At 41.6% G+C, this 26,084-nt stretch overlaps 1 protein-coding gene across 3 annotated transcripts in view; it reads right to left on the bottom strand.

Moving 5' to 3' along the window:
- FBXL20 (F-box and leucine rich repeat protein 20) overlaps positions 1–26,084 on the bottom strand; it is an 83,093-nt gene that overhangs the window by 43,885 nt on the left and 13,124 nt on the right. For 2 of the 3 annotated variants that reach the window (XM_088656279.1, XM_035136443.3), the window contains one exon: positions 10,272–10,333. In XM_088656279.1, the coding sequence (XP_088512405.1) occupies positions 10,272–10,333 (62 nt within the window). Of the gene's footprint in view, positions 1–10,271; positions 10,334–12,936; positions 13,032–26,084 lie in introns of all 3 variants that reach the window. The other variant, XM_035136440.3, reaches the window with a different exon arrangement.

Here is a 26,084-nt window from a genome sequence, read left to right as displayed (position 1 = left end):
TCCATTGTTGCTTTATTGATTGGGTATTTGCAGAGTCTTTAAAAAAACATTTGCTTTATTACAAGTAAAATACAATAATTTCTATTATCTTTAAATCTTTCCGGTTGTCTTATTCTATTCTTCCTCTTTCTCTGAGAGGTTTTCCTCCTCCTCCGCCCTTCCGCCCAATTGTCTTTTCCCTCCTAGCTTATCTTTATATGTTCGCCAAAACTTGTCAGCATCATCCCAAGTATTGAAATTTCGTCTCTTCCCTTTGTAAAAAAAGGATATTCCCTCTGGGAATCTCCATCTATGGACTATTGAATTCTCTCTTAATGCTTCCACCAATGGCTTATATTTGTCTCTTTTTTTCAACAGCCTAACTGGGATGATTTTATGAATTATAATTTCTACCCCTTGGATCTTTAATTTTTTCTTGCTGCAAGTCTGTAAGACTAAATCTCTAGTTTCCATGTTTCTAAATGTTACTAGACAATCCCCTGGCCATTTGTTTGCTCTAGCAAGGGCTAATTTTGATCTATACACTCTTTCAATGTTTTGTGTCATTTCCTGCTGGTCTTTTCCCAACCATTTTGCTAGTTCTGAAATTATTTTCTGTTCTATCTGCTCATCTTGATCTTCTGGCACTGATCTAAACCTTAACTCCTTCTCCCTTCTGTGCATTTCAATCATTGCAATAGCATCCAGAACAGCTTCATGTGTGTTTTTCATTTCTGTTAATTCTTTCTTTGCCTTATCTGTCTCTCCCTTCCGCTCTCTACTTTCTTTCTGAATTTTCCTTACCCCTTCCTCTAGAGTTGTCGTCTTACCCTTTAAGTCTTGAACCGCTTGTGTCACCTCCAAATTTTTTTCCTTTAGGTCATTTACATTAACTGTCAAATCCGCCACCCTCTTAATATTTTCCTCCATTTTTATGCCCATACTGTCCAGTTTTTGATCAGTACTCTTTGCCTTTTCATTCAATTCTTCTATCTTCTTTCCCATCATGTCCAATTTTTGATCGGTGGACTTGGCGTTGTCACTCAGTTCTTTCCTCATTTCTGATAAGTCTTTTTTCAAACCCAGTATTAATTCCTTCATATCTACATTCATTTCAAATTCCTATGTTGAGTTTCTTCTGGTGCTGCTTAAACTGGTTGTTGTTGTAGTTGGGTTTGTTGATTTCTTGTTTATATTGGGCATATCAAGCCCTAGTCTTCTATTGTAGAGTAAAATCTTCGAAAGATCTTAGTTTTTTTCCCCTTCCTATAGGTGGCGGTGTTGTCTCACAATTCCTTCTTTAACCTTTCCCTTCTAGAGCGTTCTCTTCCTCTGAGGCTATACACTCAATGTCTGTAATTATTGAAACTTCTTAGAGTCACGGAAGTCTGGTTTCAATAAGTCAGCAGGTTTTCAACTCTCCTTTCTGGCAAGCTTTGAGTCCTTTTTTTATTTTTTTAGCCTGGGGACTGTCGCCAAGTTATTGTTTTTATTCAATTTTTTGCCACATGGAAACTCAATTTTTTTTATTTTTTTTTAACAATTAGCAGTTTGGAGCATATCTTTTCATCCCGTTTTATCTTGCTTGGGGCTTCGGGCGGTGGTGAGTTTGTTGGTGATTTCACATAATTTTCACCCCTTTTTTCCTTTTTAATTCTCTTGTCTTCTTCCCCAATTCACACTTATTTTAGTGTTCAATTCAATAGTCAATTTACAATTTACATATCCAGTAAAACTTTCCAATCCTCAGATCCAGTTCATAAATCAATGTTGTTGTTAATTTTTCCTGTATTTATTGCATCAATCAGCTGCACCGTTGGCATTTATTTCCTTAAGGTTGGGAATTTGATGCAGTTGTCTGAATACATCAGAATTGGCCCCCTCTTTTATTTTATTTCTTGTCTTCCCCGCTGTTTGTAGATTTTTTTCCCCAGGGCGGGGCTCCCTTCTGTTCTTTTCTGCTTTCTTCCGGTCTATTTGGAGCACTAAAGAGGCGTCTCTTAAAGATATATTCCCAAATATCCTTCACAGTGTCTCTTTATGTGCCTCTTTAGGATACAAAGTCTTTATATTTCTCAGATATAAAGTCTCTTACAGTTGTTTTACTGCAGAAGGGTGCACCAACCTTTTATGCAAGTCGCGGGTTTCTTCAGTCTCTCGGAGGCTTAGCCGCTTATACGCCTCAGTAAACAGGCTTTCTCAACGCGGGAGGGAGAAAGCTGCAGCCGGCGTCTGTGACTCCCCTCTGGACCTCGCGGTCCGTTGCGGGAGCCCTTCCAACGCCCGCGGCTTCTCTTGAGGCAGGGAGTCCCCCCTGAACCTCACTCAGGGTTTTGAAGCCTCAAAAACCCCGGTTTTGCCCCCGCGCTGAGTAACGCTCCCCCAGAGCTTCAACAGGGAGCGTCTGAAGCGGTCCGCGGCAACCCGGAAGTCCCCCCCCCCCCAGACCACAGCTTCAAGAGACGTATATGAAGGTCAAAGTTGAGGTAAGAGCTCACACTTTCTCTCCAATGTTCTGGTTACAGGTAGGTAGCCGTGTTGGTCTGGATCGAAGTAAAATAAAAAAAAAATCCTTCAGTAGCACCTTAAAGACCAACTAAGTTTTTATTTTGGTATGAGCTTTCGTGTGCATGCACACTTCTTCAGATACAGTGAAATGGAAGTTTCCAGGCACTTATGTAGAGAAGGGGTGGGGAGGGGTGGGGATGGGGAGGGGGCATCACTCAGAAGGGTGGTGGAAATGGGTGATTGACTGACTGATAGCTGTTGATGACTGCAAACGACTGCAAATGGTTTTGCATGAAAAAGCAAGGGTTGAGATGGCTGAAGATCGCTTATCATGTATAATGAGATAAGAATCCGATATCTCTTCAATCTCCCAGGACATTCTATACTAGATCTCAAAGTAGCTGTCTTACTACAAAAGAATTTCAGAAATAGACTGGAAAGAGAAGTTGCTGAATTGCAACTTATCACCAAGCTCAAAACCATGGAGGGACCTGGTTTGAACAGAGATATCGGATTCTTATCTCATTATACATGATAAGCGATCTTCAGCCATCTCAACCCTTGCTTTTTCATGCAAAACCATTTGCAGTCGTTTGCAGTCATCAACAGCTATCAGTCAGTCAATCACCCATTTCCACCACCCTTCTGAGTGATGCCCCCTCCCCATCCCCACCCCTCCCCACCCCTTCTCTACATAAGTGCCTGGAAACTTCCATTTCACTGTATCTGAAGAAGTGTGCATGCACACGAAAGCTCATACCAAAATAAAAACTTAGTTGGTCTTTAAGGTGCTACTGAAGGATTTTTTTTTATTTTACTTTCTCTCCAATGGCTCTAGATGTCAGAGTAATCTTTTTGTCCTTACCCATGGATAGAATCCAAAGGGGGAGAAAAGCAAATGTTGCACCCCAACTATCACTGGCTGATGAAGGGAATTATTTTAGTGGACAAGCATTTTCTAGTCCTAATTTTGTATATTTAACCGAGAGGGGGGAATAATTTCTGGGATTGCTAGCCAAACCACAAAGAGCTGCAGAAAGGTTCCATAAACCCTTGGTGTGTGCCAATACTTGCCCCTTCAAAATGAGCAATTTTACAAGCTGTCATAACTACAGCAACCCAGTAAAGGGAAGCTACAAACCCTTCAAAAATAAAGAACATATTAACTGAAACTAAAAATGGAAAAAGCAAAAACACCCTTGGCCTGGAATTCAAAGAAATCAAGGGGCTTTCCCAGTTTCCTGTTCTGATTATTACACCTCCTTATATCCTGCATTGGAGACTGAATGCTCTCCAAAGTTCCTGTCAGTTTTGAAAATGGCTTCTTGGGCACTGCAGGGAGCCATAATAGGAAAAACAGAGGCCAAGGAACAACTATACAGGAAGGAGCTCTTCATAGGGTGCATTGGATCATACATTTGAAACCAAGAGCACTGAACTTTCTAGCAATGACAACATAATGCTGTAGATCTTTGTGTGAGAACGGGAATCTTGGGGGGGGGATTTTGAATGCTATTCTTTTGAAACAGACTTAGTGAGCGAATGGGCAGTAAAATGGTAAATGAAATTCAGTGTAAACAAGTGTAAAGCGATGCATGTAGGGGCCAAAAAACAATAATCTTAATGTGACGTATACAGTCATGTGGGGGGTTGAGCTGGTGGTGACTGACAAGGAACGAGACCTTCGAGTAGAAGTAGATAGCTCAATGAACATGTTGTCCCACTGTGTGGCACGTCTTAAGTACAGTGGTACTCTGGTTACGAACTTAATTCATTCCGGAGGGCCGTTCTTAACCTGAAGCACCACTTTAGCTGATGGGGCCTCCTGCTGCCGCTGCGCCGCCGGAGCACGATTTCTGTTCTCATCCTGAAGCAAAGTTCTTAACCCGAGGTACTATTTCTGGGTTAGCGGAGTCTGTAACCTGAAGCGTTTGCAACCTGAAGCGTTTGTAACCCAAGGTACCACTGTACGTATCTGCCTAGCCATTCCTTGAACTGACCTGTTTTAATATCACTACTATATATTCACTTTTGTTCACCACACTCACAAATGCGAATGGCTCCCTCTTCTTTCTCCAATGCAAATATAGCTTCCGAGTCATCTCCAAAAACAAAACCAATCCCCTAGAGATACAATCAGGTTGAGATTAAGCAACAAATACTTAAGCAACAACAGAAAAAAACCAGCCTTTAAGGCCAAGGGCAAACAGACACAAAAACAGGATTTCCCTGAAAACTGGAGCAGTCACCAACCCCTCTTGTCCTTCTAACTGGGAACTCCAATTCCTCAGATCATATACAAAACAGTCAGCCAAACAATTAAACAAACACCCATAATTAAAATCTTCTGAAATGGCCATACACTACATATGGAGATAGTCCTCCATATGAAGGAAAAAATGAATGATTTGCCCAAACAGAGAAACCATTATTTTCCAAGTAAGCAAATTACCAAACCCACCCAAGCTGCCCTGTTACTGATAGGTATGTGAAGGCAGGCAAAAATTAACTGAGGGCTACGTAATTGCAATTTCCCACAAGGCTAGATTAAACAAAAAGCTTTCTCACAAGAATAAGAAGTGACAAAAACCATCATTATAGAAAAGTGCTGCATAGCTTGAAGAAGTGCCTACGGTAAGGGATCAGGAACCATCGAAACATGATCTCTTATGCAGGGATGGATGCCACTGTTCAGGTCTAAGCTCTGGCCTACATTTAATGGACTGACAACACCTCTAGTTCTCAGGTGTGCTGGAAAGCAAACAGTTTCCAGATCCGTTCGAATACTAGCACCGTAACTCATCAAATGTTATGATACAGTATTGTGTTTCCTTCTTTACCACTGCACATTTATGTGGCTGCCATCTGTGTTGAGTGTGTGCATGTGTGCAAAAGAGTTAGAGCGAGAAAAAACAAACAGTGTTGGCATGGTACTCCTATCTCCTATTTTCCTCCCTTGTGTTGCCAGAGCATGATGAAGTGGCAGCAGAAAGGGCAAACAAACCTCCAGTGTCAGACACAATGTAGCAATCCCAGTGCAAAGTCATCATGATTAGAGGCCAACCTGTTGTCCACACTACTGCAACTCAATGGGAGAAAAATAATGCTTTTCACTCAACACCCCCGTACATGAGACGTCAGGACATTCTTTGCAATGAAGGAATGAGGGAACAAGAATTTACACAGCAGGGCTGTATGAAAACACACCAGCCTTTGTCTGACAGAAACTGATGCCCATTTATAAGCCTGTCCCCTTGATAAGACTCCCTTTCAAAGGCTGCCCTGCCAATGTGCATTAATGAATTTTCGCAGTATGCACAACAGAAAGTTTCCAGGTCTCAAAACTCTTGCTTATGGTTTAACTTTTTATAAACCCAATCCTCCTCGTTTGTTCCCAAGAGTAAAGTTTGGCAGAACCCTGAATGCAGAACTCAGCTTCTCAGGAGGAATTCAGAAAGACAGCCATATTAACTTGCTGCTAAATAAATAAATAAGAAGTGGCTTGCAATACCTCTAAAATTAATCATTTTATTGTGGCAAAGCTTTCATAAGCAACAGCTTGCTTCTTTACGCATTCCTTAGATGTAAAGAGGTCTCCGGGCTTCTCTACATTTTGCCTTTAAGGGAAACATCATTCCGAGGCAACTCTATTTAATCTCGAGTATGCAGCTTTCCATAATAACTTTGCCAACTGCATGAAGGATTTATATGAGAGCTAGACTACAGCAGAGTAGTGGACTTTGATTTGGGTTCAAGTCTCTGCTCTCAGTGTATGCAGCCTTATAGAGTTGTGAGGATAAAACAGGATAACTCATGTACTGATTATTTCTAAGGAGTCAGTTATACCCCTGAATATCTGAATTCTCTGATTGTAAAGAAATTCAATGAACATTTTTCAGGAGGATTCTAAAACACATTAAGTTAACAACTAAAATTTAACCACACAATTAGGCTATGAAGGATGCAACCAGGTTAGTCTCAATTGTCCCTACCTTCCCCAGCTGCAAGCAAATGGCTTGCTAGTGTGAAAACTCAGGTAACTGTTGACCCTATGGCCATACCAAAGTGTTTGGTAAAACAGAGCACATCAATAACCTCATAACAAAAAGCTGGGCAAGTAATATACAAATACATGAGCAAACAGGGGTGTTTTTGTGGGGCCTGCAAGACCAAACCCCCATGATCAGTATGGAGATTAACAAACATCCAGCAATGGAAATATATGAAAATGCAGTTTTATTATTTATATCTGAAGAGCTTCAGGCAAGTTACAATACTTAGCAAATCCTCAAAGCAACTTATGTGAAGATTCAGCTCAGAGTGTGTGATTTGCTGAAGGCTAGTCTGATATGCTTCACTGCTAAGTTGATCTTCCATATCCAAAATAAACAAACCTTCTATCCCCTTGATCTGCAATGTGGGCTAAAGTTCAAGAAACCAGAGATAACTTTAATCACCTAACGTTTTTGTACACTGTACTAGCAGAGAGGTTGGAAAAATGTTTGAAATTCCCAGAAACCAGCTCCAAAAGTCTGGGAGACAGAATCCAATATTTAAGAACTAAACAATCAGTAAGTAAGCTTAAGGTATTGACTACAGTGGTACCTTCGACTTCCGAAGGTTTCGACTTACGAAGTCCACAACCCCAGAAGTCTTTTCGCCACGCATGCACACAACGGGCGCTTTGACAACCGAAGACCTCGACTTACGAAGAGCGCCGCGGAACGGATCGCCTTTGTACGTCGAGGCACCACTGTATTCTGCTAGATGGAGAGAAAGGCCAAGTGATGCTATCTAACAGCCAGTATATGATGTCACAAGCTTTAAAACTAGCTGTAACAATGTAAAGCAGCCTATCGCTGAATTACCATGTCTGTAACCTAAGCTAACTGGATTGGCAAGTTTGTTTTACCTGTTCTTTTATCTTACGTTTAACATTAGAGTCCACCACTTTACACTTAAGCAGGTACCTGCTACTGCTCACTGGTATGCACACATACAAGCCACCTTAAAAAAAAAAACTGCTGACATTTAGTTGGCAAAGAGGCAGGTAAAACTGGTACAATCTGCAAGCCTGATGAAAGATGATCTTTTCTTCTCTCTTCTTCTTTCCCCCCTTCTTTTTCTCTTTTCTTTGTTTTTTTGCATTATTTTACATAAATAATTGTAATTTGCTGTAGTGTGTGTGATGAAAAATGTTTGTATTTTGTGTAAGGAATTTTTAAAATTAAAAAGAAAGAAGAAAAAAAGAAAGCAAGAAAGATTAGACAGGTTGGAGTCACAAGATGGTAGGTTGAACACGGTAAGTATATAGCTGTCTCTTTAATATTTTCACACTTTCATAAGGAATATAGTATCTGTCACTGACTTGATAGAATCAAATTTTAGGCAGTAGAATAGAGCATACAATCCATAAATCAAGATTTGAGAGACTGACTCAACTCCTCCTATCAGTTCACACATAGTTTATGATTTCTGAAAAGGAGAATTATAGGGTGAGTGAGTAACATCCACTAGGAAGTATGAAAATAGCATGAATGTATGTTAATTCAATAGTTTTAGAATATGCCAATATACCACAGCTCTGCATCTTTACAATGGATTTCCAGTGTCAACTTTAATAGCAAACGTTTCCCATCCCTCCTCTATTTGCATTACATTTCCCATCCCTCCTCTATTTGTATTACCAAAAGCTAACAAAATATTATATACCACTAATAAACATTTTTCTTTGTTTGCTCTTTAGGCTACGTGCATTCTTAATTCCTGAGTTTATTTGTGTGACATCTTCAGGTACCGTATATTCTGGCGTATAAGACGACTTCCTGACCCATGAAAATCGTCTCAAAAGTTGGGGGGGCCGTCTTATATGCCGGGTACTAGAATCTGTGGTCGCTGCTTATGGTGGGGGGAGCTCAAAAATGGCCGTGGGGCATGGCACAGTTTCCCTAAAGGAGCCCCTGAAGAAGCGCGCGCGGCTCCCTCATGGCTTCGACCAGATTAGCGCCTCTTCATCTAGCGCCTGAAGTGAGGGAACAAAAGGGGGGGAAGGGAACAAAAGGGAAAGCTTTCTTACACTGTCGGCTCCTGCTTTAGAGAGGGGGCTGAGCTGGGTGTGCTCGGCTTGCTAGGGGTTAAAAGGAACTGAGCAGGAGTCCTAGAGAGGATAGCCCGCTCAGCCCAGCTACCCGAAGCCTCGTTGCCTCTCTTCTCTGCAAGTGCTGCCTTCTGGGTGGGTGGAAGGTGCTAGCTGGGTGCGTTCGGCTTGCCCAGCCACCTGGGAAGGCTTTCCTGCAAGGAGAAGGCTGTTGTCTCTCTGCTCTGCTGCCTTCTGGGTGGGTTGAAGGAGCCCCAAAACAGGGGGGGGGCAAGAAGCAGTGGCGAAAGGGCAGCTCTCCCAGGAAAGGATGTGGAGAAAAGGCCATCGAGTTTCAATGAAACCCAGTTTTCCCCACAGGAGCATAGGAAGTTGCCTTATAGCTTATAGGCCACAATATGTCATTGATATACTTATGACATAAGATGATGAACAGGAGGATTTTGAAGGCTTTTAAAGGGAAACTGTCAAATTAAAATTACCATATTGAAATCAAATCTGATGTTTCTTTAATTTTTATTTGGTTGCGGTGCGGTGGAAGAGGGGTAGTCTTACACGGCGAATATATACCAAACTCTATATTTTAACTGAAAAAGTGGGGGGTCATCTTATATGCCCAGTCGTCTTATACGCTGGAATATACGGTACCTTGTATGTGCGGCAGAAGAGACACATTTAACAATAGTTCCAACTAGGGCTGCTTGAGGAATTCCATATTATGAATTCTGATATGAACTGACACCTCCCAGACTAATGTGCAGTTCAGAATTTAGTTTCAACAATTTTTACACTCACTTTCCTAATGTTACAATGCTGTCCTTAGCTCTAAAAATGCACCAATATTTGTTAGAATGTGCATTGTGCAAGAAAATGCATTTAGAAATGAGTGTTTTGCGAGATGCAAAATTTCATGCAGATCTTTAAAAAAAAAACAGATCAATGTGGAAACTGGACAGAAGCAACTGACAAGTGAACACATGTGAAGTGTCACAGACTGGAAACAGATTGATTAGTCCATTTGTAGTTCCAACAGTAAACCAGTGGTCATCCACTAAAGGATGGTCAGGAACTTAAAAACAACAACACTGTAATATTAACCATCCTGAATGGCTGGGAAATGATCCCCCTTGTATTTGGAAGCAGATGGCAGTGGCATAAAAATCTATAAAGTTAGTTTTAATTTCCTCATTCAAAGATTTGAAAATTTTGAGCTGCGAGTTGGCTCAAACTGAAGCACCTTGACCACAGTTGCTCTCTTTGGGAATCTAAAGCAGATTAGCAGTCATGCTGCCTTTCTTTTTAGGAGTCTACAGTACTTGTTTCTAATACACTGTTGCATATTGGTATATAGATTAATTACAACGACCCCATAGTCTCCTGTGCTTTTTTCAGCCAAAGAAAACCAAACCACATAGTACTGTCCCTGAACATCTCATTGCTTAAGGAAGCGGTATCAATATACCATATTTAGGTTCCTAATGCCTGTTGATTCTGCACGGCATAACCACACTCAGTAAAACTAGTCTGACTGACAGATTAAAATATTTGGGAGATGTTTGCATAATTCTGCACCACCTTCAGAATTTGTTGAATTTACAGATTTTATTGATTTATTGTCAACTATGGGCTCTGCTCACTCAGCTATTGCCCAAACTCCTAGCCTTGCACAAGCCAAAAGGCGACTTACCGAAGCAGCAGTTCTTTGGGAAGTTTTTTGTTGATTGCAGCCTCATCACTGTTTGAGAACATCTGCAACAGAGAAAGCAACAACATGCATTTACCCTGTTGTGTGGATCATTATCTCTTATAAACTTGGGGGAGCATGGCAACTTCATAGGGGAAAGCTATTTTTCAGGCAATCTGAAAAGATGGCATTTGAAGACAACATAGTGCCTTGCATGTTTGTTTTAAAAGGCTGGTATTAAAATATAGTGCAACTCACACTGAACATTTGGGGTTGTGTTGAATTCTAAATGAACTAGCCTGAATAATAAATGGCAGTTTATTTTGGTTTCTCAGTAACAGGCCATACAGCATATTGCCCCCCCCCCCGGCAAAAAAAACCTCAAGTGTTTCCCTCTTTCCTGCTGGATTATGTGGATGTGCAACAGCTAGATACAGACTGAAAAGAATGGATCAGAATTCCAAATACAATTTCCCTTTTATTAATTAGGTGTACAGGTTCTAGTCCCCTAAAATAATTTCCCTGTTTCAGATTGAACCTTGATCCTGGAGCATGTTTACTTCCTCAAATGTTACATCTTGAATCACTTGCTTGAGTCATCTTTAAAGCTTTCCTCTGAAAACACCTTGGTGTGCTGCTTGTTTGTTTGCCCCCTATCTATTAATGGAGCACTCTCTTATAACAGAGCTATAACAGATCTTGAGATAGAGAGATGTATCCATATTTTTCGTTCCATAAGACGCACTTTTTTCCTCCTAAAAAGTAAGAGGAAATGTCTTTGCGTCTTATGGAGCGAATGCATGGTCCCTGGAGCCAAATTGGCCAGGGGCTAAAGGCAGATAGTGGTTTTTTTTTTAGAAAGAGCTAAAGGCTAACAAGAGGGATAGAGAGCCTTGAAAGGAACCCACTCAGCAGCTGATTGCAAGAGATAGGGGAGGGAGACAAGAGAGCAAGCTCCCTTCCTGGCCCCTCCCATCCCCCTTGCCTAGGCATCAATTGTTGTCTGCAGAGGGAGACATGTGACTGGCTGATTAGATTATCTGTCTGGAAACTGTAGAAATGGGTCCCTTTCCTTTCCTAGAAGCTGCAGAACTTGAGTTGAACCCCATAAAAACAGGATTTTTTCCCTTAGCAAGGAAACTCAGCAACTTTGAGCTGATCCTAAAAAATGGAACTTCCCCCCTTTGCAAAAAAACTGCACAACTCTGAGCTGATCCTTTAAAAAATGGAGCTTTCCCCCTTTGCAAAAGAAGCTTCCTCGAATATTTAATGGGGGGGGGAGGCAAAGGCACCTAGGCTCTAGGAGTTGGCTGCTATGCCTAGGACAATTCAAGAAAGCAAAATATATTTTTTCTTGTTTTCCTCCTCTAAAAATCTAGGTGTATCCTATGGTCAGGTGTGTCCTATGGAGTGAAAAATACGGTACTTCTAGATACAAGAAGTCATTTATCTCCAAGTCACATCACTCGCTCATCTAGTAGGTAAGGGTAACCCTAACATATCAACTGTTTATTATAACAATAATAATAATATATTTAATGTCTGTGTCACGTAACAAGTGTGACTCAAACTAAAAGCAAAAACATACAATGCCACAAAAACCTATTCATTGGGGTTGGTTTGTTTTAATAAAAAATACACCAACACAATAAAGGAGACATCAACAACAAAGTACCATTTTAAACAGAAAAACTAAATAGACAGACCCCTCAATCAGCAAATAATAACCCCAATGAACAGTAGTAATCCACCAACATTTGTCAAACTACGCTCTTCAGGCTTTCATATCATAAACCATTTCTCAGAGCATATGGCGTAGTAAATCATGCTGAAGCTAAACAGGTCTGGGTCTGGTCAGTGCCTGGATGGAAAAATGTCTGGGAACCCTATGTACACTTCTTTGTCTTCCAATATGGAAGAATGGTGATATATAAATAGAAATGCAGGAAATTGTGTAGTCACTACAGTGGAGGGGAGCTGGCTGATGGTAAACTCAGTAGTGTGGGCCATTTCTTTGGCATTTGGACTTTGCACTCCAAATATGGAAAGTTGGCATAAGCAGTGGAAGTTTGCTGGGCATACATCAGCTAACAGTCATGTGTTTCTCTCAGCATCTGTATCCCCATCAGTGCCACATTCACATACACTCTTCACTTGGAGATCTCTCTAAAGCTACAACAGGCATACAATTCAACAGTTCAGATATTTCTACACAAACAGGAAGGAGTATGCAAACAGGGCCAAGAACTGAAGTAGTGGGCCAGCTCATATGACTTCACCAGCCATTGAAATCAGGAATTTTTAAAATCCATGTGTAGTATGTATTAAGATTTCAGCTGGCATATAAAAGACACAACCTGGCTTAAGAGAGCAAGGGAAGGGAACAGGACAAGAATTATTTGCTTCGGGTTTAAAACAGCCCAGCACGCCAAGCATTTTTTATGTGTGAGCATGCAGGTAATCTGTGCATTGTGGTTATGCCTTTGCAAGAATAGACAAATAGGAACACTGTTTCCATAGAGTTATACTGCAGGTAGGCAGCATTCGTGAAAGGCTGAAAAAAAGAGAGTTATCAACATATAACCACATCAGTTACCTAGAATTTTGATGCCAGTTCCTAAAAATTCCCCCACCGACCCAAGAAAATCCCAGAAAATGGTTTGCTCACCTGACAGAATTGGAGGCCCAGTTCAGAAAGCACATACCATGGGCTCATTCCTGATACACGGTTCCCTCATCCACTTCCTGGTTCTCTTATATTTGCTGTTAATAGCCAAATGAGAAAACTTGGGTTAGCACCTTGCCTCCAAACCGTGATTTGAAACCACACTTTGAAAGGGCTTTGTAAATCATGGTTTGGAGTCAAGACACCAGCCACATTTTGCCAATTCAGACCTCCTGCTCTCATCATCCTTGGCCATTGTCCATGTCAGCTGGGGTACATGTGCGTTGGAGTTCAATAGCCAAAGTGTAACAACAGATACCCCCACACCCAGTTTACTATGATGTTTGAGTACGTAAAAAGTTAAATGAAGAATTCCCTTGTGGTGTAATTAAGGACAGAGTCTTGCCCTTGGGGTGTAAGACCTGGGTTCATATACCCACCAAATTCAGTGGGTGACCTCGGGCCATTCACTCTTTCTTATAGGAAAACTTCTTAAAAGAGGGGGTCAATTGCCAGAAGGAAGGAGTGCATCAGTATTGTCTCTCTTTAAAGTGCTTAAAGATCTTGCCCCAACAAACCCTAGCGAATGCATCTGAGAAAAGAATACAGGTGCAATGCAGACTGTACCCCATCCAGTAAAAAAATAAAAAATCAGCACCAAAGTTTTGTTCTGCTCTCTTCCTCATGTTAAGAGCTCAGGTTAGGTCTTGCTGTATCTTATTTTACCCTTCATAAATCTTTGAAGTTGATCTGACTAGGAGCTGTTAGAACTGAACACTGCTTGATGCTAGGTCTGCCAGGTTCAAAGTCCACTGCTCTATTTATTACCCCATTTATTACCAAGCAGCAGAACAGGTTGCTACTTTCCCCACAAAAGCTGTCATTTTTTTTAAAAAAAATATATTTTTATTAATTTTCCAATTAAAACCAATTATATCACATTCATTATTTCAAATTATACACATATATATCAATCAAACCGAATATTATGCCAAATCATCTAAAAAAATTTTTTGGGTTCCCATGCTTCAAGAAATTGGGGATTCCTCGCAACCGTCCACTGCCGTCTTTTTTCTAAAGTTCAAATCGTCTCTCCAAGTTCATAATAATCCGAATCTTTCCCTTACAGTCACATAGATGTTTTCCACTTTCAACCGATTGTTTCCCAGCTGCTGAGATAAATATCAAACAAGGTTTCACAAATGTTCTTTCTCCTGTGTGGGTTAATCAGTCCAGCCTCCCCATAAATCTTCTTGGTCTGGAGCTCCCTGTTGCGTCAACACGAAGCAGCGCCATCTTAAAAAAAACTCAAAACACTTTCGTTTTCTCTCATAACCGGGTAGATTAACGATCTTTATAAAATTTACAGCTTTTCCAGGCAGAAGACCCAAACATCAAACCATAGACTCTTGGTAAATTAATGGATCTCCTTGCCCTATAGCTGAACTTAGCCTCAGGTCGCTGCTCCAATTCAAAGTGCGTCACAGCTCATAAATCCTCCGAACGCGTCCAGGACTCCTTCCGTCCAACTAGAGGGGGGCTTTTCTCGTCGGCAACTCCACATCTTTAAAAAATATGCTCAGTAACAACAGTTTATAAAGTTCAACTCACACAGTCTTTTGCTTCTCTTTCACTCCAAACAAACCAGGACATCGCGTCTGGGAAGGTACGAAGTAACTCATATGAAGAAAAATTAAAAAAAAACTCACTTCCCTTATCGCTCCGTCCCCATCAATCCTTCTTTCAGATGAAATACAGCCTTTGACTCCTCTCCCTCAGCAGCATAAATTTCTCAGCAGTAAACAGCGCTTCTTCCCCTCCTTCTGAAGTATGTCCATAGATTTAAGCCTAATTATCTTCTTTAACCATGGAAATCCCCACCATGCAGATTAGCGTCCGGGAGTCCTGGCCCTCGTAAGTGCTCAGCCCAAGCTCCCCCCACTCCAAAAACAGTCGGAGTGGGTCTGGGGGCATCGCGGGCCAGCGGCCCCTCTCCGTAACCCCCGGAGAGGGTAGGGGGTTGCCATTTACTCCCCTAGCAACCGCCAAATTCCTTACGAAGGTCAGAGAGATGGAAAACAGGTCCGCCATTCCTGCCGGCGGAAACCGGAACCTACAAAAGCTGTCATTTTAAAGAAAAAATTATCAAGAAGAATCTCTACAAGCAGAAGCCTCACCTCATACGCTGTATTGATGCACCAGATGTTAACACAGCTATATCAGCTATATCTACTTCAGTGGCACCCAGGTAAGCAAGTTTGCTTACAGCTAATCAATCATAAGGTATGAGCTTCCAACTATTTATTACATGTCACTTCTGCAGAAACCACTTCATGCAATTTAGTCAAGAGGAATCCTTCTCCCTGGACTTGAGGCCAATTTGTAGGGTAAAACACATGTGCCAAAATTATGAAGAGGATGACACCATATACAAGTGTTATATGCTAAATGCTGGAAGCTTCTAAGTCAAGATGAGTAGGCAGCAGTGCTTGGTCTTAAGAGAAGAACATAGCTAAAGCAGACATAAAGTAAAACTAGTGGAATGGAGAGAACCAGTGGGGCACAGTTATATCTGGATACAAACTACAGCAGGGGTGTGATACTTTTTTCAGCTCAAGGGCACATTCCTTTCTGGCGACTTTCTGGGGGCAACATGCCAGAGCTGGCTGGGGCCAGACACACACAAAAAGGCAGAAAAGTGAATGTATATGTTGCATTTGTACAGTCAGGTAGTTTCTACACTTACTCACACACACATCTCTATGCTTCCTCTAGGTATTAACAGAGTCCAAGGACAGACACAAACACTCAAGGGTGTGTGTGTGTGTGCAAGATCTAGGGAAAGTCCCAAGGGCCAACCCTAGGACCTCAGGGAAGGGTGTACTGGAGGTGGTATCAAAGAGAACACAATAGTTCAACCATCTAGAAGTCACACAAAAGGCAAACTCTTCTACAAAGATATCTGATTTAGTTCAGGGAATGTATGATCACCCCCTCCCAACTAAAATGCCCAGGGAGACCTTGAGATGGAGACTGAAATAAAGGGGGCACCTAAAGGATGAAGTGTCGTAATAACTGCCAACTTCAACTACCCTCATAGACTAGAGGCATTGCATAAACCCAATCACAACCAAGAGGTAAAATTAACAGATACCCTAAACGACTCTGCCCTAGAACAGTTTGGGTCATGGAACTGACCAGAGAGATGGCAACCCTCAACTCAAGTGGCACCCAAGACCTTGTGTGAGATGTAAGTGTTGCTGAACCAATTTGGAACAGTGATCATAGTCCTATGTAAGTTGACAATTGCTAAGAAAGTCCAACATGGTCACATTTGACTTCAAAAGTGGAAACTTGCCAAAAAATGAGGGGTTGCTTAGAAGACAGTGGAACGGCAAAGTCAAGAGGGTCAAATCTCTCCAGAATGGTTTGGAGCTGTTTAAAACCACAATAACAGATTGGCTAGAATGTACAATCCAGATCAGTAAAGGTACCACCAGGGCCAAGAGGATGGCAGCATAGTTAATTAGCAGAGCCATGGAAGCTATTAGAGGTAAGAGGACTTCCTTCAGAAAATAGTTCTGTCCAAATGAGAAGAACAAAAAGGAACATAAACTTTAGCAAGGATTGTGAGTAGACCGAGGGATTAAAAAAAAAAGAATTGGATGAACACTTCGTTAAAAACATAAAGAGGCCAACAAGTAAACATTTTTTAAATACATGGCTGTTGGATAACAAGTGAGTCAAAGGTGTGCTGAAGGAAGAAATGTAACTGCAGAGAAGCTGAATTAATTCTTTGCATCTGTCTTCACAATGGAAGATGTAATTCTCCAGAGTTTCAGACAGGAATCTTTACCAGTCATAACTAGAGATACCAAGGATTAAACATGGGACCTTCTGTATGCAAACAAGTGCCCTGCCATTGGCTATGGTATCTTTCTTCGCTGTGTGAAGCATGGAATATTCATTGCCTGGCTCAAGTAAGGTCAGAACAGATATTGATTTGCTGGCAAACTCAGCTGCTTCTCAGCTGAGACAGAATCAGGACTTTATTTCCTAAAAAAAAAGAAAAAGATGAAGAAAAGAAAGCTCACACAAGCCCTTATGATTAAAAGAATCAATGCCAAAATCAGCAACCAGCAGAAACTGCTAGTCTGGAAAGAAGACCTTGACATTGTAAAGAAATTATTCCAAAGACAAGGTTGCAAAGGAGAACTGGTCTGAGAGCTTTCCATGGGCTGGAGCTGGGGGGAAAAAAGCATTGCAGCTTTGTGCTGGCACATACAGATGTAGAGGTATTCTTCTAAGGTTTTTTGTTGTTTTTAATGGGGGCATTGTGGATGAACTGTTACAGCTTATAGCATTCTGGAAGATGTTTAAGAGCCTAGTTAAGTAATAGAAACAGAACTTAAATATAGGGCAGGATCTAGTATATACAAACCCTTAAAATTTGTGCAAGTCAGTGTCCAGGGAAGAAAAATGGTGAGAGTGGGCCATGAAATCAGAAGCAAAGAGACTTCTGAGTTTTCAAAAAGTTTTCAAAAAGGGATATTTTACTACCTGCCCCAATAACCTTTCAAGCAGCCTACTACAGGTACCACAGGCAGGGAGAGTTAATAGCACTCTTGGATTCCAGGAAAATATGAGAATCCACAGGCTGGACTTGACATGGCCTGCAATTCTCCTGCTTCTCTCTCATGTCATGATACTCCTTGCTTTTCAGTTCTGTGAACCAGGGGCCAAGCCATCTCTCCCAAGAGACAGAAAGGGTGCGGAAACTTGTATTATAGCTGGGATTGCTAATCGTTGGCCCTTCAGATGTTACTAGACTACAACTCTCAACTATTGGCCATGCTTGGAGGTACTGATGAGAGTCAAACAACATCTGGAGGGTCTAAGGTTCCCCATCCTTGCATTAACTAGGATGGCCCACACAAGAAGATTAAAGCATAATAAAAATCAGAATGGAATGCTTATGTTCTTTACACTCTCTTAAACTAACTTACATATATATATATATTTCTAGTCAATTATAAGTAAATAGTTTTCCACTGTAATACTCTCTTGCTGCAAAAGTTTTCCTGAGATGCTGGGTCAAGTGCATTGCAGATGCAGAACAGCTAAAATACTTTTGTGATCCATTTTTTATTCCAGTTCCAGTATCTATATCTTTTACTTCAAAGAGAACTTCCAAACACTCCAAAATATTTATAGACTGAAAGGATACAAGTGAAATACAAGGTATCCTGGGCATATACAGAAATACATTGCGTTGAAGAGGCCTTTCACCAAGAATGTGCATGGTAGACATCAGACCACAAAATAGCTTGCATATTTTTGCCAAACTTAAATCCTACCATGGAGTACCAGTCCCAAAAGAGCAACCATGATTATTCTTGCTGCTATAAACTCAAACTACCTGTAATGATCTCTTTCGCCTTTGAGTACAAAAAGAGACTGCCTCTTCCACCATGTACAAATCGCAAAATCTGAGATTAATGAAGTTATTGCTTGGTTTCCGCCACTCTTACATTCAGAAAATATAAGGGAAATGCCCATGGTCTGCAAGAGAGGGGCACTGCCTTGGAGACACATGCTTCCATCTAATCAGGGTTCTCTTTCTAACTAGGATTTGAAAAGAGAGTTTGAAGTAGTTTTACACATCCTAACTGCATCAGTGAGACATAAGCCACAGGTAAGTCAACAAGGAGAGGGATGTAATATGCACTCCCATGGCTGGTTCCTGATTTATAGATCATGGTTTGCAGGGAACCAGTGTTGGGCTTGCTTGCATCAGAACTTAATTTGCATGTGACACTTAAATCACTAACTATAACCCATCCTGAGCCTAAGGAATTGGCTTGGACTAGAAGTCTAAAAAGAAAAATACATTTTGCCCGCTATTAGCCACCCAACATGCACACAGGGAGTAACAAGAGTCTATATTTCTGTTAATGGTGCTGAAATAGTTCTTCCACAAATTGTATTTTTAAAACCACCATTCCTCTGGGAGGAGCTGTATGATGAATATTGTCCACAGCAATTTATATATAATACAAACAGTTCAGACTGTGTGAGCTTTCTTTAGAAGCTTCCCTGCTGTCCAGGGACTTCTATTTTCTTTTCTCTACTTTCTTTTTTACAGCTCACTTTATAAACTGTGTTCTCTCTGGGAAATGTGTATCTGCAGACTGCCACAGCCATGAACAAAATTATTAAAAGTCTGGTGCCTCTGATGTCTGCTCCAAGCACAGGAGTTATTAGGCTGATGGATGGCCGATTACATATACCAAACAGTGTTCGAAACTCCCATTGTTCTGGGCACATTTTGCAACAGAGAATTTCATTAGCATGAGCAGTTTCTGAGCTCTGGGTGCGGTATTGAGCCTAAGATTTCAGAGAAAAACTGCAGAGTGGAATGAATGGAGGACCTTCTTATGCCTCCCCACTTCCAGCTACTCTCTGAAGACTGAATAGTCTTAAAAAATATTAGGGGGTTGGTGGGCAGGGGAAGGACCATTTGAAAAATGAACATAATATTTTAGCTGCAGTTCATTAGTTTTCAGCTTTGTATTCTTGTTATAAAAAAGTGTGTCTTTCACATTCCGTTGTTGCACCTACAATCTAGGTTTAACGTGCCATTTAGCTCCTAGCTTTCATATCTCAGTTTCTAACACTGATACCAAACCCTTTCTCTACAACTTCTATAGGCTTCCTGAAATTATGGTGTGCGTGTTGGGCAGCAACCACAAGAAGGTCAGAAAAAGATGAGGGAAGAATCAATGAAGCACCTTGCAACTCCTGAGCCATTGCCCTGCTTGCTCCATGTTGTTAATTCTTTGGGAACAACAAGCAATTCAGGCCCAGTGTTGTAGAGCAGATTGAATACTGGCATTTCAATGGGGAAACCCAGATCCAAATACTTTAAGCCACTCACTATGCTACCCTCAATGAGCCAACATAGGGGAACAAACCTGGGAAGGAAAAAGAGAGCAAGCGAGTCAGGGGAAAACTGTGGCAGAGATCTGGCCTACCTTTAAGCCTGTTTTCTATTAAAAAACTCACAGTATACTCAGCATCTATCTACTAGCGTTGGGCATACCACTGAATCCAACCAAGCTGCCAATACAACAAGCTGTAGGAAGTTTGTAGGGAAGCTGAGTAAATAGTTAATACTATGTCAGCCACCCACCACCCACATTATCCTAGAGCCCCTGGCCATTCCCCTCAGCTATGTGCTCTGTCTGCTCAAAGCTATCTGCCTATGTCCACCTGGGCTAACAGCCCTTAGTAATAGAATGCTGCCAAGAGTCTCTTTATCCATCTTATCCATTTTACACATCACTTGAGAAGACAGGTGAACTAATATCAGTGTACTGGAAGAAGCAAAGATCACCAGTGTTTAAGCAATGATTCTTCAACAGTGAGCAGTTAAAGGCACCCCAATGCCTGGGCTGTCTCAGCTGGTGGGGGGGGGGAGAGAACCTTCCCTCCCCCAGCTGAGCGGCGCAAACAAGCAGCATTGTCCTGGCCTGTGAGCATGGGTGAAACAGCCTCAGCTTTTGAGGTGAGAGCTGAGGAGGTTTCACCCAGTGTCTCGCAGGCAGAGGCCAATGCATCAAGTTTTTTCAACACTGTGGTATACTGTCAAACCTCAATGTTTGGCTGATGATACACCACAATGTTGAAAAGCTGATATTGTCCAGCCCTAGACCAGTTAGACCAATATTATGGTATTTTCATTTTGATAGCAGATACTCAATTTTTCTCCACCGCCCTCCGTTGCTGATATGCCTTTTGAATAAACTGCTTAACTGGATTTCTGAGCTGTGCTGGTTTGTTAACACACTCAGAGGTTGGTTGTCCCAACCACCACTCCACTGCTGGCTGTTAAAATGCCTGGTAAAACATGAGGCAGATAGGATGAGTAGGCAACCAGGAGACAGTGGGAATCCTGCACGTCTTGTCCTAGGTAACATATAAGCATGTAGTAACAAGCAGAGAGAGAGAAAAAGCTGTTGCAATTTATCTCTTTTTAACCTGGAAGTCCTTGTGAGAAACTAACATCATCATGCAAGATAGATCTCAGGGTCTTATGGGTGGAAATGTAATTCACAAGAAGAGCAAAACAAAGGCCAATGTTTTTTGCTCACCTTAATACACATACACACACACCCCACAAAAAAAGGCTGACTTAGAGGGTTGTAATCTCCCCTGCTTTGTTTCAAACCCTCCACAAAATTTGCCCAAGAGTTCTCCTTTAACATTTCACCCCAGATCACAGTTAAACATTAAGGAAGAATATTTCCACTCCTGTGACAAAAGAAAATGTGTATAGTTATTGGGGTGGTGAAAAGTATGTATCAAAATTGTGACTCATTCTCGCTTCAAGTACTTTGAGATTATCCTATTTTATCCTCACAGCCGTACTGAGAGTTAGGTCAGGCCAAGTAATAATGCCTTGTCTAAAGCTGCTCACTAAGCCTCATGACTGCAAAGGGATGTGAACAAAGACCCCATAGACCAAGCCCAACAGTCTATCCATTACAGCATACTGCCAACTTTTATAGGGGTAACACTCATCCATTCTCTTCCCTACCCCCATTGCTATTGTGGGACTAGTCATTCTGAATGCAACAACTGTCCACACCAACACTGGCTCCTCTGGGATACCCAGAAGATCTGAAGGAGTGCTATTAACAATTCAGAATACCAGAACACCAGCACAGATATGCAAACTATATTGGTGTCAGAGCATTGCTGCTTCTAGTAGGTGTTCTAACAATGGTGTGAACTCTCCTGCTATTTAAGAACCAAGATGACTAAAAGTATTGTACAAAGCATTAAGCAATCCCTGTGTATAAGGAATGTAACCTGTATTTCACAAACAAGACAGGAATGTTGTCTGACTGAGAGATGGGTACACAGTAGCAATTAGAAAAGGGAAAAGGCTGGGCAACAGGTCTAAGGAGTAATCTTAGTACTTTATTGATCTACTGTACGAGATTAATTAGATTTATGACTGGCTACACACAAAAAGAATCCTGAAGCAATTTATATGGGTAACATACCACATACAATAAAAATCTATTAAAACTAAATATACTGAAAGTGTTCATCCAAATAATCCAACAGCTTCTAGAAGAAAAATTTGAGAGCAGTGCAGTAAGGAACTCCAACCAAAAGGTAACAGCAGAGAGGCTGCAGCAACTGGGCTCTAGGGCTGGGTTATATATCAATATATCGTCCAAAACTGGTTTGAAGTTCACATTGTGATAACTGTTTCATAATACAGTGGTACCTCTGGTTACGAACTTAATTCGTTCCAGAGGTCCATTCTTAAGCTGAAACCGTTCTTATCCTGAGGTGCGTTTTCGCTAATGGGTCTCTGGCGTGCAATTTCTGTTCACATCCTGGGGCAAAGTTTTCAACCAAGAGCAGCTACTTCCAGGTTAGCAGAGCTCGTAACCCGAAGCATTTGTAACCAGAGGTACCACTGTATTTGACTTGGCAATATATCGCGAATCACAATGTGTGTGAGGACTGGGAGATATCTGGTTTTCAACATAGCGATATATCACCAGCTAAACATTGTGGTGTTATCACCTGGTCCATGCAGAACTCTCTGCAGTCCTCTTCCTCTTTGCTGCTGTAGCAGTCCTCAGAAGGGGGGAGACAGCAGTTCCCCCAACAAGCAACAGGAGTCTTCACGGGGGGGGGGGAGGTGACAGTCCCCAATGAGGGGCCACAGGGCTGCAGGGTCTGGAAGGTGGAGTTCAGGATAGGCAGGCTTTATAATGCTGCCCCAGCAGCTGGTCTATGCCCAGCAGGGGCAGCAGCTGTTCCCAATGGGCCTGCCCAGGGACCTGGTCCCTGCAAAACTCTCCAAAGTCCTCAGGATGGGGGAGACAGCAACAGCAGCAGGAGTCCTCACAGCAGTCCTTCATAAAGAGACCCCCTTCCACCTGACCTGCTCTTCACAGGCCACTTTTATTGGGGCAAACCAGCATCAGCACTCTGATTAATGAGGAGCTACGGTAGCTGACGAGCAGGCACAAGTGGCCTGGGCACCCTTCCGTTTGTTAACTTATTCCAACAGGTAGGTAGCCGTGTTGGTCTGGATCGAAGTAAAATAAAAAAATTCCTTAAGTAGCACCTTAAAGACCAACTAAGTTTTTATTTTGGTATGAGCTTTCGTGTGCATGTATCTGAAGAAGTGTGCATGCACACGAAAGCTCATACCAAAATAAAAACTTAGTTGGTCTTTAAGGTGCTACTTAAGGAATTTTTTTATTTTATTCCAACAGTTTACAATAACACAGAGAGCATAACTCCATTCAATATGCAAATGAGTGTTGCATGCTGGGTTCTGACAGATTTCTCTGCACTTTTTGGTTCCACCATTGGGTGGGGTATATTCTTTTCTCTACAACTTTACACTACCCCAAAGCCCAGAATAAGAAATGTATTTGCTTGGAGATGGAAGACCAACCAAGTCCTGCAGATAGCATCCCACAAATGCAGAGTTGGGTGCATAGAGAACACCCTCTTTACAACGGTTTGAAAGGGATATATCTAATGCTAGTCAAACACAGAGTAGATCCACTGAAAATACTTGGGTCCATTAATTTCAATGGGTATACTCATAAACTAGCTGGGTACAAACCAAAGCTCTTTCACTATTCTCCTTAAATTAGTAAGTGTGAGGAATATAAAAGGACTGAAAGTGCTGACCAGTTGACAAACATGACCAACCAAGTGAGATACACCTACCCTCTTTCAGGAAAAAAAAACCTCCAGTGCCAAAATGTTGTCAATGTTCAGTTCAAACAGACTGATGAAATTTAGATATATATATTTTTGCACTTGGATTCAAGAAACTGTTACCTTTATTAACACCGGAAAATGATTTATAATGAAATAAAGCAACATTAATTCTAACCCATCAAAGATATGTAATGTCACACCACAAGTCCCATGATGAACTGATAATGTTTTTTCTATTGTATGGTGATCTAATCCAATGCAGCATCATGAAAAGGGCACAAAAGGGAAGAGATCTTCACAACTGCCCTCTTCCTGGAGAACTGCCAAAGTAAGAGCTTGAACATCTTCCAGAAGCATTTTAAGACTTTCCTTTTCAGGCTGACTTTTTGTGGCTAAGGTTAAGCCGGCATGGTGAATAAGGATGTACATACTTAAATGGGGTTTTGCAATCTTGGTTTCACTATGTGTGTGTGTATACCGGTATGTGTACCGGTATATATAAATGATAAATACACTCCGCAGGTTAAAATGTTCCTTTAAAAACATAATTACCAGGGTTGTGTGCATGCCATCATTCAATGTAAGCATGGGTTTGTTAAAAGGATATGTAGTCTGCTTTTCAATTAAAAAATGGAGAGTTAACTAATACAGAACAATAAAAACAATACAAAGGATTGACCCTTAAGAGAGTGCTACCCAAAGGCAGAAACAACAATCCCCCAATACCACCCATCAATGTAGGAGAAAAGGTTTAAGGAAAACCACTGCAGTGCAGGGTCCCCACTTCCAACCTATACGTCCAATCTAAAAGGATGCAATCATCAACGGCAACAGTTCACAAACATGCTCACTGTTCACACTGGCCAATACATCTTCCAATCAGTATCAGGGTGAGTCCCTATCCTTCTCCAAGCCTAAAGGACAGAACTCTTGCTGATGGCATGCAAAGATTTGGAGTCCTCTGAGAAGCAGCAAGGCGTCTTGCTGCTTTCTGAGCATCTCATAGACACATTATGTTAGGGGAGGCAGAGGACAGGGTTTCACCAACTGCAGTCAAAGTGCACCTCTAGGTCTGTATTTGCCAGTTAAGACCTCACCCACCTTAAGTCAAGACAGTTAGTGGTGAACACAAATCTTGGCTGGCGAATGACAAGCAGAATTTATGGACTTCTGATAGATGGTACCAAACGTTGCTGAGAAATTAAGGGAAATCAACTTATCTTTCTCCCAGCAAAGATCATCAGCCACGGTAATAAAATTAGTAGGAGTCCCAAACTCCAGGAAAAAAAACTGACTGAAGAGGGTCTTGTTAAGCAAAGTCATCTTTGGAATTGATGAGTTTGGAATTGATTGAGTCTGGAATTGCTTGGCCAGAGCCTTTTTGATCATTCTTGGTCATAAAAGCAAGCTGAACATTGGCTTCCCCAGGCTCTTTATCACTAGCCTTGATGGATAGGGGTCAGATAGGCACGTCAAATGTACTGATCCAAAAGTCCCCTTCACATCCTTGGCTGCCAGCACTTGGAACTCCTCCAATAAAACCTACCCAGACACCCATGCGGTTGACTCAGAAAAATGGGTGGAATCAATTTGGAATGGATGCAAATGATTTTATCCACAGAACCTTGGCAACGCTGTCATAGAAGGCCATGAGTTAAGCCTTCCAGCGAAGGAGACACAGAATGGTAAAGCTCCAATTGTACAAAACCTTGCACTCAGTGGTGGTGAAATCCACAGATTTCTACTCCACTGTCACTGTGAGGAAATAAACCTTTCACCGGGCTGTTTGATTGGCATTACTACAACTTTTCACCCAAGCGAGTTCAAGTACATTCCTGCCACCTCATTATTACCAGCTTGGTCTGCTTGCCAGCTATGACCATTCATGTACATGGATAGCCTGACCATGGCAGTCTGTGCACTGGCAACCTCAAAGCTAGATTACTGCAATGCTTCTATATGAGGCTGCCCTTGGACCTGGTTCAGAAGCTCCAGTTGGTGCAAAATGTGGTGGTCAGTCAGCTGATGGAGCAAATGGCCAACAACATGTGGCATCATTGTTAAAACATCTGCCCTGGCTGCCCATCTACAACGGAGCCAGGTTCAAGGTCCTTGTATTAATATTCAAAGCCCTGAACAACTTAGGTCCAGGGTACCTTAGGGACTGCCTGAACCCTTAACATCTGGTCATCCCCTGAGTTGGTGAGGCTCATCTGACAGTGACATGACACTGAGCCTTTAGCATCACCTTCCAAAAAGAGATTCAGCAGGTGCCTTCTGCTTTAACCTTTAAGTATCTGCTGAAAACTTTTCAATGCCACCAAGATTATGCATACAATTAAAAAACCATATTCCTGTAATAGTTAACTGATTATTACATGGTT

The sequence above is a fragment of the Zootoca vivipara genome, chromosome 12 (assembly GCF_965207765.1).
Source record: "Zootoca vivipara chromosome 12, rZooViv2.hap1.1, whole genome shotgun sequence".
Lineage (NCBI taxonomy): Eukaryota > Metazoa > Chordata > Lepidosauria > Squamata > Lacertidae > Zootoca > Zootoca vivipara.
The sequence above is the reverse complement of the archived record's forward strand: the minus strand, read 5'-3'. Positions and strand labels throughout refer to the sequence as shown.